This window comes from Oculina patagonica, chromosome 8 (assembly GCF_052425735.1).
Source record: "Oculina patagonica isolate OP01 chromosome 8, crgOcupat, whole genome shotgun sequence".
NCBI classification, from domain to species: Eukaryota; Metazoa; Cnidaria; class Anthozoa; order Scleractinia; family Oculinidae; genus Oculina; species Oculina patagonica.
In genome coordinates, this window is record NC_135765.1 from 22,258,097 (window position 1) to 22,272,919 (window position 14,823).

Here is a 14,823-nt window from a genome sequence, read left to right on the forward strand (position 1 = left end):
GAACTTTCATTTAAGGTAAAATTTTTCTAGACCCTTGTTTCCCTTTAATTGTTGGCAAAGTGTGAGCAAAAGTCTCGTTGGCTTTAATTGCATTTTTAATACTTGTTTGTCTTGAGTGAACCTCGCTTATGTTTTAAACATTTAATTGTTTATTTGCCTTATACATAACGAGGAGGACTCCCTTGCTGTCCTCAGTGATAACCACATGTGGCCCAGGCGTTGTATGTGATCAATGTGACATATAATGTGGCCGATTGCGTATTTCTGGTTCAGCCGTTTGAGACAATGTATTAGAAAGCTTCGTAAATTGATGTAAATACTACATTTTTAAAGGACCTGAAATTTAAATGGCTTACCTTTGTCTTTCTTGCATTATTTTGACCTCTCTGTGTTCCTAGGGTGGGTTTTAAGCCATTTAAGCGATTTTAACTTTCGACGGTTTAGCTTCCCCTAAAGAAAAACTAAAGGTAGGTGACCCAGTGGGCCAACGGTGCGCACTCGAAGCTCCATAAATCCCACAATAATGGTCGAATCTCGCCAAAATCTCCTCACGGCAGCCGTCGATAATTCTTCTTTCCATTGCTTCTCCTGAAGTTCCAATGTCTATCGCAACCGCCCGAGAAACGCTCGTTTTCGAGCGCTGGATATCCATTTTTTCTTCGTCGCGAACCATAACCAGATATAGGAAAAGCATGATCTTGGAGACTGAGTCAACTCACACACAAAAGTGAAATGTTTTAAAAAGTTATTGCCCACCACGAAAATCACAAAAATATCGATATTGCAACTATCTTGTTTGTTCGGTTGCCCCTAGATAGATAAATAAGTAAATAAATAAATTTTGAATTTATTAATTAGTTAATTAGTTCATTAAAATTTGAATTTCTTAATGAACTTAAAAATAGTATCCTTTGCACTTCAGAAAGCATCAGAGACTCAGTAGACCAGACGAAAAGTGAAATGAAGCGAATAAGAAGTGAGATGAAAGAAAGGCTCGACATCTTGACTGCTTCAGTAGAGGAGAACAATGATAAAGGTCAGTCGCAGAAGAGGCTAACAAAAATAAACACAAGTTAACAATAAATGAAAGATTTTTCGCTCGCTCTTTGGTCAGAGATAAAGTATAGATCCTAAAAATGACGTAACCTGTTTTGCACGTGCGATGCACATTGATTGATCTCTTAACAAATTTCCTAAATTTTTAACCTTATTGTAGAAAACAATCCTCTAGCTGTCTTTGCCACTCTTTTAGTAAAGTATTATTTTCTTTTGCAGACCGCGAGAGTATGAATGATGTTCACGAGTAATGTTTAGTACAAACTTGTACAAGTTTTGACAAAATGGCATTTCTGTGACGTTAAATGTCATGAAAACACTAAAGACAAAGTCACCGTATTTTTTACCGTTCCAGGCTTATTAGTCGAGAATAACATTATTTTTTGAGGTTTCTGACTGCTGTTTAGTACAAACTTGTACAAGTTTTGACAAAATGGCATTTCTGTGACGTTAAATGTCATGAAAACACTAAAGACAAAGTCACCGTATTTTTTACCGTTCCAGGCTTATTAGTCGAGAATAACATTATTTTTTTAGGTTTCTGACTGCTGTTAATGTAATTTAAATAATAAATATACATAACAATGTCTACCACAGGCGTCCCACACTCACGATTCGAAAAATCGATCGAATAAATGATTTATGTAAGCGTATGAATGAATTATGTGAGCGTATGCCTGATTTATGTGAGCGTATGAATGATTCATGTAAGCGTATGAGTAATTTATGTAAGCGTATGGAGTGAGTCGTGGCTACTTCAAGTGCACGATGTTGTGTTACAATTTAGGTCGTTGGAGATTTGAGCGCTCTATAAAGGCCTGGCTAAACTAGGAAAAATTGTTGTAGAAACGTTGTTTCTTGTCAAGTTTCCTAGGTGGCTAAATTAGCGAGAAACAAGGAAAATGTTTTATTTTTTGCTGGCTGAGTGGCTAAACTAGGAAACAATGTTCCAGGAACAACGTGTTTCTGCAACAATGTTTCTTAGTTTAGCCAGGCCTTTAAAACGAGCGTTAGCAAGATATACTTGCACATACTTGCTCTTATGAGTCTTTCTAAAACCTCTTCTGAGTAATACAGTATCTTTTTCAATGTTTCATGTATTTTTTGTAGGGTCAGGGGAAGAGGTAAACAGGATTACCGGAAGCATTTACAACATCAATAATTATTTTCAAGCCGGAGGTCCCGTCACTACGTGTATTGGGGATGGAACTGACCTATACGTAAATTTGGCAAATTGTGTAGCAAAAGGTATGCAGCATCCTTTTTAAAACACCTGTAAGTAATTGTTCAAGACTGTAGGAGTTGAACTAAATGTGGCGACGACTCTGACGTATAACATCAAAGGTTTTTTTGAGATTACGACTATTTTGCATCAGTTAATTGAAATGATCGTCATCGTTATATGCTTCAAAACATTTTAGCAACAGTATACATCTTGTAAGAAGAAACGATGAAATATTTGGACAAGAATGCGTGACAAATTAAACGAACATGTTCTAAACAGCAAGAGTGGACGAAATAAGTTTCCAAAGTTGAGCAATATATTTTTTTAAATCTCTGTACAATGACTGTATGATGCAAATAGGGATGGGAGTGCGTTAAAGGATAAAAACATTAGAGCTCCAATGAAAAAGTGTAGACTGAGGAACAATGAGGCCCAAAATTTACTGACAAGTGATAATGGCAAATGTTTTTTTGACAACTGTCATTTACATCCCCCATCCAGACACTTGTTAAATTCAGATGAAGATGAACGTTTTATAAGTATCTTTCATTGGAATGTTTATGTTTTCAGATCCAGAAGATCCAGATCCCATTTATGATGTTCCACGAAGAGCGACCAGTTCAAATCAAACTTTAAGTGCCACATTTCGCACTAAAAATGATATAAGGAAAGAAGTGGGATTTGAAGAAAGATATCAGGATGAACAGCGAGACCATAGCGAAGATGGTTATCAGTACCTAGAGGAGGTGGTTACACCACGTTGGCAGAATGTGAACCCGGAAGCTGGTAAATGCACCTTCATGGACACAGGTAAGCTGTACATGTCAAACGCTATTTTAACTATTCTTTCCTAGGAATCTCATCAGATCGATGTTGTAAACTACAGGGACCTTTGTTTTGCCTGAATGTAATTCATGTAATTCATGACCCTTGCTTTACACGTTAAGAGGACACACTAGGCTGACGTACCGCGATTTTTTTAGATATTTTATGAAGAAGTGAATTTGAAAAAGAGGCGCTGTACTGTGGAATTTTGCTTCGGACTATTTTAGACACTCTTTGAATCTTAAAAAAATTGAAGAAAAATTGAAAATGAATCTTCCAATAATGCATTATCTTTTCTGATCCTGGTTAGTCCTAAGTTTTCACAATAATGTTAGTTAGTACACCAGCCCACAAGGAGATACTGCTTGTATACCAATCGTGTTAAAAGAAAGGTTATATGAAAAACAATACCAATAACAACAACAGCGGCGATAACGATAATAATAACAATAATAATATTAATGAAAATGGAAATGATAACGCTAACGATAGTAATAATGATGATAATGATAAAATTAAGGTCAAGAGAACATGCAAAATAACAGTTGGTATTACACTCCATGCAGTATTTCCTATCAGACAGTCTTGCTCTATTTTACAGCTTAATAATAAAAATGCATTGAAATAACTTTTCCCATTGAAATAATTATACCATTCCAAGACATTTTTTTAAAAAATAACCAAGTAACGTGTATATAATTCCCTTCAATTTCTTCATTACCAATGGGCTGGCTTGAACGACGAAGCTGATTTTTGTATTTTACTTTTCGTTCAAGATTTCTAAACTGTTGCTATTCTTCCTACTTTCCTTTTTTCTATACAGATGGCTTTCTTTTTCATTTCGTATCACCTTTGACATGGGGCAACATTGCGGTACAGGGGTGTTATTTAAGTCTAAGGACATAGGGGGGAAAGAAGCACTACGAGAATCAAATGTCTCTTTCAACTTCATCAAGGACCCTGCATGGCCAGGATTGAAACCTGGTCTCTCTATTACGAATGCAACACACCAGCCATTAAGCTTTTAAGGAAGTATTTTTAGACCCTGTTTAGCCAAATATCATTTCAAATTTTTAAGCGTGAAGGTTAAGAATTTTAGCTTCATTTGCAGTTATGTTATCATCCTTACATTTGTGTAAATCATCAGCTTCTGTTCTATTCTTTGTCTCTTGTTTATTCTTTAGGCACGGTAACTTCAAACCTCTCTGATGGCTCGTACCTTAGCAACGTAGAAAAGCTAGTCAAGGAATTTGACGATACTGCTGGACCCCTTTGGGAGGAGAAAGAGCAGATTATTTTACAAGTCGTGGAGGAGTCTTCTCGAGAGTCCTGCTGCAACAAAATAGTCGTGTACCAAGCTCTGGCTAAAATTAGTTGTAGCCGGAGTAGTTCCAAAGTAGTAAGCTGTGCTCTACGACAGTTGGAACGTCTGATGCAAAGCGATAACCTCGAAAGTGGCAAAAACAGCTTGCTTGGCGTGGAAAAAATTGTAAGGTTATCTATTTGCTCTCCTGATGCGGTGTTTAAGGAGGACGGCCAAAAAGAAAGACAGCTTCGACTGTCGGTATACAGTCGAATTCTGGCATTGCTGATCCAGCAGGCAGCCCAAGGAAAGGTCTTCCCTGTCGACAATGAAACGGACTTGCTTGAGTTTCAAAACTATTTAAGAAAGTATTACGTTCAGACGAAGGACTGTTTTCGATATTCCATGGAGTTCATTCTGGAAGGCATAAGCTATTTGTTAAAACCGCCCAACAAGTTAACTGCTTTCCTAAATGAATGTCAAAGTAACATTGAAACAAAAGGTGATGAATGCAAGGAGCTATCATTTCTTGGCAGGTTACAAAAGCGCAAGGGCATAAAAAAGATAAACAAGAAAAAAAACAACTGGCTTGCTCTACACTGTGTGATATTGTACCTTCATAGAAAGGTATGTTAAGGGAGTCAGAGGTTTGTCACTACTCGTAACTGTTGTAATGGCATGGTTTTGTACACTACTGTACACTTTACCTTACTCCTTCATGCTGCGGCCCATACATTAGTTAATGTCAGCAATAACATTTAAACTATAAATTCCATTTTAACATCAATACATGTCAATCACAATTCACCGAGAGGCTTAATTTTCACGATTTATGAACCTCAAAAATGGCTTATCACAGAGTCACGAAAAAAAGCTTGCCTTCCCTTTTCCTCAATCGTTCATTTTTTAATGAATGTACCATCTAATCTCTCATTAAAAAAATCAAGGACGGGACCGGATTCGTTAACGTCGTTCAACATTTTGAGCTTATCAGTCAAATGATGGAAAAAAAAAATTACTGTCCGCTTCAGCTCAAAAGGGTCATTTTTGGCAAATCTTCATTTGGTTAGCTCAGTTGGTAGAGCACCGGACTGCTGTGCGGGAGGTCGTGGGTTCGAACCCCAGACCGGACCAACACTCAGGGTCTTAAAATAACTGAGGAGAATGTGCTGCCTTTGTAATTACATCTGCAAATGGTTAGACATTCTAGTCTTCTCGGAAAAGGACGATAAACCGTAGGTCCCGTCTCCTGTATCTTCAGTCTTATAACAGTGGACGTTAAAGAACCCACACACTATTCGCAAAGAGTAGGGCACGAAGTTCCCGGTGTTGTGGTCTGGCCTTTGTGTGTAGTAAATTACAGTATGTGTACAGCGCATTTGAACATTACATATGAAAAATGCGCTATATAAATTGATTATCATTATTATTATTTTATCATTATCATAGAAGCGATTCTTATTGATTGTCCAACAAAAAGGGCACGAGTACTCCTGATGGTGTCACATTCACATGTTCACAAGGATACTTCACGTTGCTTAGGAATAAAAAAGACAAAAAGGATTTCTACCCAAATATAAATTTATTGCCAGCTTGGTTTTGTTTATGCAATTTACAGGTACACTGCAGTGAGACAGACAAGGCAGACAGGCGAGCAGTGCATCTTTTGCTGAGCGTGATAGAGGCTTACAAAGAAGGAGGCGGTGGAAATGACTGGAGGTTTTGTATGATTGCCGCGTCGGTTTTATCGGACATTGCCATGAATAACGAAACCAAAGGTAAAGATGTACACAGATGAGTTTGTATGCAAAAGCAGGGCCGTAACCAGACCTTTGCCATAGATGAGGCAAGATCGTGCTAGTGGGTTTTAAGGGCATGCCCTCCAGAAAATTTTGAAATCTAGAAGCTATTAATCTCTTTCAGAGGCATTTTTCATGAGGTATTTCTTGAAAAAAATCAATCTCGTTCAACCAAGAATTTTTTTCCCAACAAAATATATTTTGTTTTTCATTTTGGGTAAAAATTTATTGAGCAGTTTTTAAAGCAATGCACGAAAAAAGACAATCATTTTCGGTTTCTTCGTCTGAAAATGTACCCATGTTATCATTTGCTCTTAAAATATACGTTTCTTTTTGGCTACAGAGCTCTCAAATTGGCAATTTTTTTTTACAATATTTCAAAAGATTCTATAGAAATATCTGCAGATTTTGCCATGAATTTTAAGTAAATGTGAAAGATTTTAAAATGGCTTTAAAGATAATTTGACGTCAGTGGCAGTCCGTGTATTGATTAAATTCTAATTGCGTCATTACATCATTTACGTTTCATTATTTATAACCATTATCCTGTTCATTATTACTAATAATTACTAGTACCAAAGTTGTTATAACTTTGGTTTTTGGTTTCTCAACAGTCTTTAGGCTTGTATATCTCATCCATGTCATTTTTACCCACAATATAGAAAACAGGATTAAAGCAGGAAACTGTTTGGTAAACCTCTTAAAGGATAAGAGGGTTCAAAAAGAGCAGATTTGCAGAGCGATTCTCGAACGTCTGTCTTCTCAGGTGTTGTTTAGCCCGGATGGTTCCATTCGGGAATTACTGGCACGACAGACACTTAGTGATAAGCTATGTGAGGGAGAACCACTTCACGAACATCTTCATACCGAGCTTCTAGGGGCCAGGCACCAGGCACTTGAAATAACCAACACTTCGATCGGACAAAGTGCCAGGTTTTTCGTAAAAGAGGGAGTCTTCCATGGAAAGAAAGTTGCCGTGAAGGTGATGTACGTCACAAATCAGAACATATTGGAAAAAAAGGCTCCTGTGTGTCTGCAAGCAGAACAACGCTTCATCCAAGAAGCATATTTCCTTAGGCGACTACGACAGCTAAATCATCAAAACTTTCCCGTTCTGCTGAGCTATAGCACAGTGAGCTTGCCGTATCATCTCATAACAGAATATGAAAGTTTGGGTAATCTACTGCAGTTTCTCCAGAGGTCGCATGGGAAACACTCTCTTCTCCCAGCTACCATACTTCTTCAAATGCTGATCGATGTAGCTGAAGCTCTACAATACTTGACGAAGCTTGGGATGGTGCACCGTGCTGTCATGGCCGAGAATGTTCTTGTGGGTGACGAATATGTCTGCAAACTGAGTGGCCTTCACTCCTTGCTGGAGATTACTGACAAACCATTAAGCAATAGTAAGAGTCAACTCTTCAATTTACTTTAACTTGGAAAGGGTATGCCTGGGACCACTCATGTCGTCAACTTAATGCTTCCGTTCTCAGTAAACTATGATTTTTAGAATTCCTTCTCTTTAGAAGTCAACGTCGTGGATCGTCTCGACAACTTGGAGACCCTATTCGGTGGACTGACGGAATAGCACTAGTTGCTTGCGGCTAGCTTTCATTTCTTGGTTAGCGCAAAACTATACGTTACCAACAAATAAAAGCTAACCGCAAACAAACTAGTGCCAGTCCATCATTCCGCCATTCGCCCGGATAGGGTTACCCAAGTCATATAATTCTGACGATGACTATCGGACGGGTAGTCAACGTAAACAGTTTTTTTTTTAAAAACTGCCGTCATTTGAGTTGGACGATTACACTACATGAACCATATTATTTACTGTTCTTTGAATGGGGGGATTCCCTGAAATATTGATCTTTATATAGGTATACATTTTTCACACTGACTCGATCCAATTCACCAAAATCAGTAATAAATTAAGTGCTATATGTGTATTTTTCTCGAAGACCAAGATTCCAGTGAAGACCTGCCACTGAGATGGAAAGCTCCTGAGGTCTTACAGGAACGCCGCTATTCTACAGCCTCCGACGTTTGGTCCTTTGGTATTGTTATGTACGAGATGCTGACCTACGGATGCCACCCGTACAGACACCTCTTAGACGACCAGGATGTGCATTGCCATGTAAGAGTTAGATTATATGTTTATACGGTAGTGGGTAAGGTCAAGACGAAGGATGAAATGCAAAGACGGATCTGCTATTCACGTGATTAGAACTTTTTTAAAGAAAACACACACTGTTTTTTGTAGGTTATCGAAAAAAGAAACATCCTGCCTCGTGAATCGTGTTTCGAAGATGACGAGTACGAGTTAATGAAGCAGTGCTGGCGATGGAGACGGAGTGAGCGGATAACTTTACCGATGCTTGCAGCGAGACTTGGCGAGATGCGTGCAGCAATGGATACTTCAGGTGCCCGTTATTTTTTTTATTGTTCGACTGTATTGAGTCCTGGTTCGGACAGTTATTAGAGGTCTATAGTACACTGGACAAAGCAATCGAGGTTTGAATTTATGACTGATTCTCCCATATGTTCCCCAAGGAAATGACAAGGAGCAATTCAACAATGGGACTGTGAAAAAGACTGGCAAATCTCGCGCGACCGTCAAAATTTTTTGCGCCAAATTTGCTTTGTTGTTGAAAATTGTTGCAGTGTTGTTTTATGACTACCGTAGAAGAAATGGCGAATGCTTATGTCTAAAACAAAAATTCCGCAAAAGATCGTTCACAAAACAAGGAAATGTTAGGATAAGAAGCGGTAGAAAGCAAAGGGAAGTATTGAAATATCACCCGAAAAATATTATTAGAGCAACAGGCTGTCATTTTCTCGTCGCAGGCTGAAAGTCCGCGTGGCTAAAGCTGGGTTTCAAGAAGGCAAGATGCCAAAGAATCCGATATTTATTAGCGACTACGAAAGCTTTGGACTTGATTTTTACATTTAAGTAATCGGCTATCTTCTTTTATGTATAACCTTGTCAAAGCAATTGAATTTTTTTAACTACTCAGCTCGTTTAGTTTATTTCTATTCTGAGTAGTTTTTTTGCCTATTTTAGTTAATTTATGTTATGCTGTAATTTATTTTCTATTTAATTTGGCAAAATAAAATGGTTGTTGTTGTCTATCTATATTAAATGTACTGTAGAACGATAGTGAGTGCGATACCGTGATTTGATAAATGATGATGATGATGATGCCATTCTCACCATGGCATAGTGTTCATCTCATCGTCTAGTCCACAAATCAAAAACAAAATTCTGACATGTTACATCCCTTTTTGACGCCGACTTTCATGTTTCCCTTTGTCTTTTACAGCATATTAGTAACATGCACGGAATATCTTTATCATTCTCACGATCCTGTCAGGGACGCCTTTATTCCAGGGTGGGTGTTTAGCGTTCGCGGTCTATGAAGTCAAAAGCTTTCTCGAAGACTATGAAGATACGGCGTCACTTGCCACTCGATGACCTGCTCCATGATATTTCACAATATGAAGTCCTGCTCCGTTGCCACTCTGCCGTTTCTTTAATCTGCTTGTTCCCTTCCCTGCCTACAGTCAACTACGCTTCTTATCTTGTCAATAATTACCCTCTCCATTACTTTATTCACGGCAGATAGTAGTGTAATATCTAGCAAGTTCTTACATTTTTTTAAGGCTTTTTTTCAATCGAGCACTCTTGCCTGTATTTAGTAATTCGGCCGTAATAGATCGATGAACGATTCTTTCCCATTTTGTAGTCTTCCTGTCTTTTAGATCCCACATAGTGTTAGTTCGCTGACTGCAGATTTTCAATCATTTTAACCATTTAACGGATTCTCCATTATCATCTCAACGCTGAGTTTAATTTTTTTTTTTAAATTAGCATTTGGAAGCATTTTAGTATTTTTAAATAAGCATCTTTAAATATTTTGGTATTTTTCAAGTAGTATTTGTAAATAAGAAGTTGTAATTTTGTAACACGACCCCTCAACTGACAGCTTTTTTTAGATCGTGAGTAAAAACGTTTTGTATTTTGTTGTATCTTTAATTATGTTATGTATTGGGTTTCCTGACTCGTCCTTGTCAAGGATAAAAGTATTCTGTTCATCTTTTCTATGCTTTTTTCTCCCATTCATCAGGTTTTCGTTCTTAATACCAAGAACTGCATGCTGGGCTCTGCCTTGGTATTTCGTTACACGGTGTCTTCATGTGCTGGCTTCTAGCTGTCTATTTTGCGTCACTGCCTTCTTATTCCTCTTCGCCTCCCTGCCCTTCTCGTTGTCCGTCGCCCTCGGCTGCCTTGCTGACTGCCTCTGATCTTTCTCTTCATGTTAATCAGTTTGATCTACAAAAGAATCCGCTTTTTTAAAACTTGCAATCACTTTTCGTTACCATTTATTTTTTACGTGTTATTGATATTTATTTGCTCATTGTTTATTTGTATTTCTAGAGGATGGAAAACCACGGCCTTACCCACCTCCATTGAAACCACACATCACTGAGGTGAGTTTAGGGTCTGGCCAAATACTTTTACAGGGAAGTGGCTCCTTTAATATCAATCACCCGTCTATAGTTTTACAGATAGACGGGTGACGGTCATCGAGTTTGGATTATTTTTAACTCTTTAAACGAAAAATGGACAAACGTAGCAAGAGTAATCAAGAGGGGACGCCGACTTTTATATCATGGAGATTTAGGCCATGTATATTTATTTTAACCTTAGATTTAAGGTGGATTTCTACTGACACTTGTACGCAAGTCGTTCATGCATTGCCTCTTAATGTTTCACGTACGTAAACGCACGCAAAAACCTACGCGTCAGGTGGAAATCCACCTTTAAAGAGCTGATTAATCATAATTTCCTTTCAACCAGGCATTGCGTGGTTTCATATTATTTTTATGCACGTTGCAATTGTCTCCATTTAATATGTTTTATTCGCACTTATGAAACACTAAGATGAGTCAAAACGTATCTCTATGATGGGCATTAAAGACAACTGTTTTCATGGTGTAATATTGCTAACAAGTAAACTACTCGTTATAGGGATTGGCAGATCTACGGGAAACGAATTACAGCCAACGTCCAGGTACTTTATCTCCTCTAATAATATACATCAAAAAATTTCTTGAATCTGATTGGCTTAGAGAAATGCAGTTTGTAGGAAATTCGAAGCAGAAATGACGAAATTCAGTGCAGAAATGACGAAATTCAGTGCAAAAAAAGAAACAAACGCGGCATCCTGATTGGTTAATAAACAAAGGTAGCCACAGGGGGCCAATCAAACGCTTCCACGCGATGGATGGATGGATGGATGGATAATCTTTATTTAAAAACACGGTCAAATTCATCAGCTACAATACAACAATCTAATTATGGATATATATACAAGAAAGAGGGGAAATATAAAAATATATGTACAAAAATAAAAAGCTGCTTTCCACGAATGCCGTGCCCTAGAGTACTCGTTCAATTAGTTTTTTAAATTGCCCAAGGGACTCTGCTTGTCTTACGTTATTAGGAAGACTGTTCCACAAGATGGCGCCACTGTACGTAAAGCTGTTTTTGTAATAGTTAGTGCGCGGTAATGGAACATTGAGTTTGTTTTCAGAGTCCCTTAGGTTGTACGCGGTTTCTCGTTTTTCAAATTTAGATGATAGGTAGTCTGGAGCCAACCCGTGCAGAGACCTGTAAACCATCGTGGCTCTTTGAATTTGCTGCTGGCGAGCTAGATTTTTCCATCCTAGAATTTCAAATAAATCACCAGCGTGCGCGTCATAGTTAGAGAAGGTCAAAACACGGGCTGCTCTATTCTGTAGCTTTTGTAGCTTGTTTTGCAAAGTAATCCCACAGTTTCCCCAAACAGTACTGCAATAGTCGAAATGCGGCTGTATTAAAGCTCTGTATATTAGGTGTAAGGTTGCTTGAGGGACCAGGTGCCTTACTCGTTTTAAGGCCCCAATCCCAGAAGCAATTTCCTTTGTTAGTTTCTCGATATGACTACTCCAATCAAGTCTGTCGTCGATGATCACTCCAAGTGATTTTGCAGACTTGACCTGGCTAACTTGAAAATCATTTATTGCAACTTTCGGGGAACCTGTAAGATTACTTAGCCTCTGCCCAGATCCAATAAGTATAAACTCGGTTTTAGTCATATTTAGAGTAAGTTTGTTTGCTCTCAGCCAGTTGTGAACGTTTTCTAGATCTTGGTTTAGGCGTAACTGAATATTGTCTGTGTTGTCACTCGCGTATGTAAGGTGGGTGTCATCTGCATACATCCTTGGCTCACAATTTGAGAGACAATTCGGAAGATCGTTTATATATAATAGAAATAGTAGTGGCCCTAAAATCGTTCCCTGGGGGACACCACAACATAATGAACAACTACTGGAGAGCGAACCATTGATAGAGCACATTTATGTGCGGTTTTCTTAATATGACCTAAACCATTGGTGTGAATTACCATATATACCGTAATGACTTAATTTAGACAAAAGGATCTCATGGTCAACTGTGTCGAAGGCCTTTTTTAGATCTAGGAAAACAACAGCATTGATTTTGCCGTGATCGATATTATATGCCCAAGTGTCTGTGGCCTCGAGGAGAGCCGTTACAGTTGAGTGAATGGCACGAAAACCCGATTGGTGTTTACAAATGATATCGTGTTTTTCTAAATAAGCATATAGTTGGTCATAAATAATTCTTTCAAACACCTTGGCCACAATGGAGATCACAGAAATTGGGCGATAGTTGTTAAGGTCGTTTCGATCGCCTTGTTTAAAGAGTGGGGTAACCCTCGCGCATTTCCAATCGTCGGGAAATATACCTAGACTTATTGATTGGTTAAAGATATCACGAATAGGAATGCAGATGAGATCCGCGCAGTCTCGGATGAGCCTAGCAGGTATCTTGTAGGTATCTTGGTATCTTAAGCAAGTCTATTATCAAAATAGTTTTAACGAATGAATGGCGCGAAGTTTGGATCTGCTTCGAGATGCGAGTGAAAAAAATGGCTGGCTTTTTGAGCACAGTAGTGGACCAGAAGACAGCTGTAAATACCATAGCATTGAAAAGCACTGTTTTTTCACTCTCGTTTTGGAATAACTGGTTTCCAAGAAGGAAATTGCCGACGAAATCAAAACTACAAGCCGACTAAGCTTCACGCTTTGCTTGAGCAAATTTATTTACGCCGAATTCGCCGAATTCAAAAACAACAAACACATTTTCGAAGATTATGGACCAGATAGCATCAAAGTTATGCTAACATCGCTTGAAAGACACTGTATTTAGAGAACAGAACTTATGGGCTTTCTATTGTACGAGACAGAGGATTGTTTCGTCCAAGGAAGTGTTGAAATGAAAAGCAAACAGCTTCACTTCGCTGGCCGTCGAGTTGAAAGCGCTCAAGCAAAGCTCGACAAGTAGAATGAGCTGCAGAAAATCTCGATCTGGAAGAGATAAAACCCAGAATCTTCTCTTCAGACAATTCGTTTGACTGTTTAGCCAGATTTTTCGACTAAAAAACTTTTAAAACATCGAGGAACCTGTACGTTGTTTGGGCTTTGACCTTGTTATGAATGAATGCGTGATGATATTTGCCGAGTTTGAATAAATTGTTTTTGTACGAGATTTGCGCATGTTATTTTCTCGCAATTTTTTCATGAATATTATTAATAAGTAATCACATGATTTTTCTCGTGCAATTTGGGATTAATAAGCACTTGTAAATTTTTCAAAGACTACAAATTGCACTCGCCCTTCGGGCTTGTGCAATTTTGTTAGCCTTTGAAAAATTTACTCGTTCTTATTTATCCCAAATTGCACTCGAAATCATGTGATTACCTATACAAACTGACAGCTAGTCTTAATTGCATTCCGTTTTTGCAACTGAATGGAATTATATTGGGGACTGAGAATTGGGTCGGTCGAGGTTTTGGTTGAGCAGTCGTAAACATTAATTTTAATTCCGCTGACCATTGCTCCTACATTCTGTGAATAAACTTGCAAGTGATGAAAAACTGAAATTATGGTAAATGAGAAGCTCAATGATAGAAAGCCTTACAAAATAATACTACGCGTGCTCTGATAAGTCAATCACCTATGAACTATTGTATCAGTAAGCATCTACTTCCTGATATGGCAACATTAGGCGCGATGACGAAGAATTTAGTTGCCTGATTTCGATAAATATCTGAACATTTTTGGTATTTTAGGTGATAAAAATGGAAAATATGTTTCTTCAAACGATCATAATACAAACATCTTTAACAAGGTCGATTTCTTAAACGAACTGTTCCGCGTATCGCAGCAAGAGTGAATTATTTATTAAATTTGCCAAATGACACATTTCAATACATTTCAAACTTTTTTTTTTCAGAATTTACGGCCACTAATCATTGACCTTGTTCCATGGCTTGGTTGCGAATTGGTGAAAGCATAGTTAAGGATTTCTCGCGCGTTGCTAAGGTGCTAAGAGCGCGCGCTGTATTGCGTGTACAGGCTGTTGTACGTGTCAGATATCCAAAACTTATTCCCTTCAAGTACTTTTTCAAACTCGCTTAATAAGATGAAACAATAAGAACTACTGAAAAAAACTACCTGACTTATAATTGACCTGTCATATGATAGT

At 38.1% G+C, this 14,823-nt stretch overlaps 2 protein-coding genes across 2 annotated transcripts in view; one reads left to right on the forward strand and one right to left on the reverse strand.

Moving 5' to 3' along the window:
- LOC144661917 (uncharacterized) overlaps positions 1–14,823 on the reverse strand; it is a 459,725-nt gene that overhangs the window by 42,659 nt on the left and 402,243 nt on the right.
- LOC144661916 (uncharacterized) overlaps positions 1–14,823 on the forward strand; it is a 45,672-nt gene that overhangs the window by 17,479 nt on the left and 13,370 nt on the right. The window contains exons 5-14 of the mRNA XM_078522619.1: positions 923–1,036; positions 2,167–2,304; positions 2,852–3,091; positions 4,291–5,036; positions 6,028–6,187; positions 6,871–7,614; positions 8,170–8,345; positions 8,472–8,631; positions 10,647–10,699; positions 11,241–11,283. Coding sequence (XP_078378745.1) covers positions 923–1,036; positions 2,167–2,304; positions 2,852–3,091; positions 4,291–5,036; positions 6,028–6,187; positions 6,871–7,614; positions 8,170–8,345; positions 8,472–8,631; positions 10,647–10,699; positions 11,241–11,283 — 2,574 coding nt within the window. The remainder of the gene's footprint in view (positions 1–922; positions 1,037–2,166; positions 2,305–2,851; positions 3,092–4,290; positions 5,037–6,027; positions 6,188–6,870; positions 7,615–8,169; positions 8,346–8,471; positions 8,632–10,646; positions 10,700–11,240; positions 11,284–14,823) is intronic.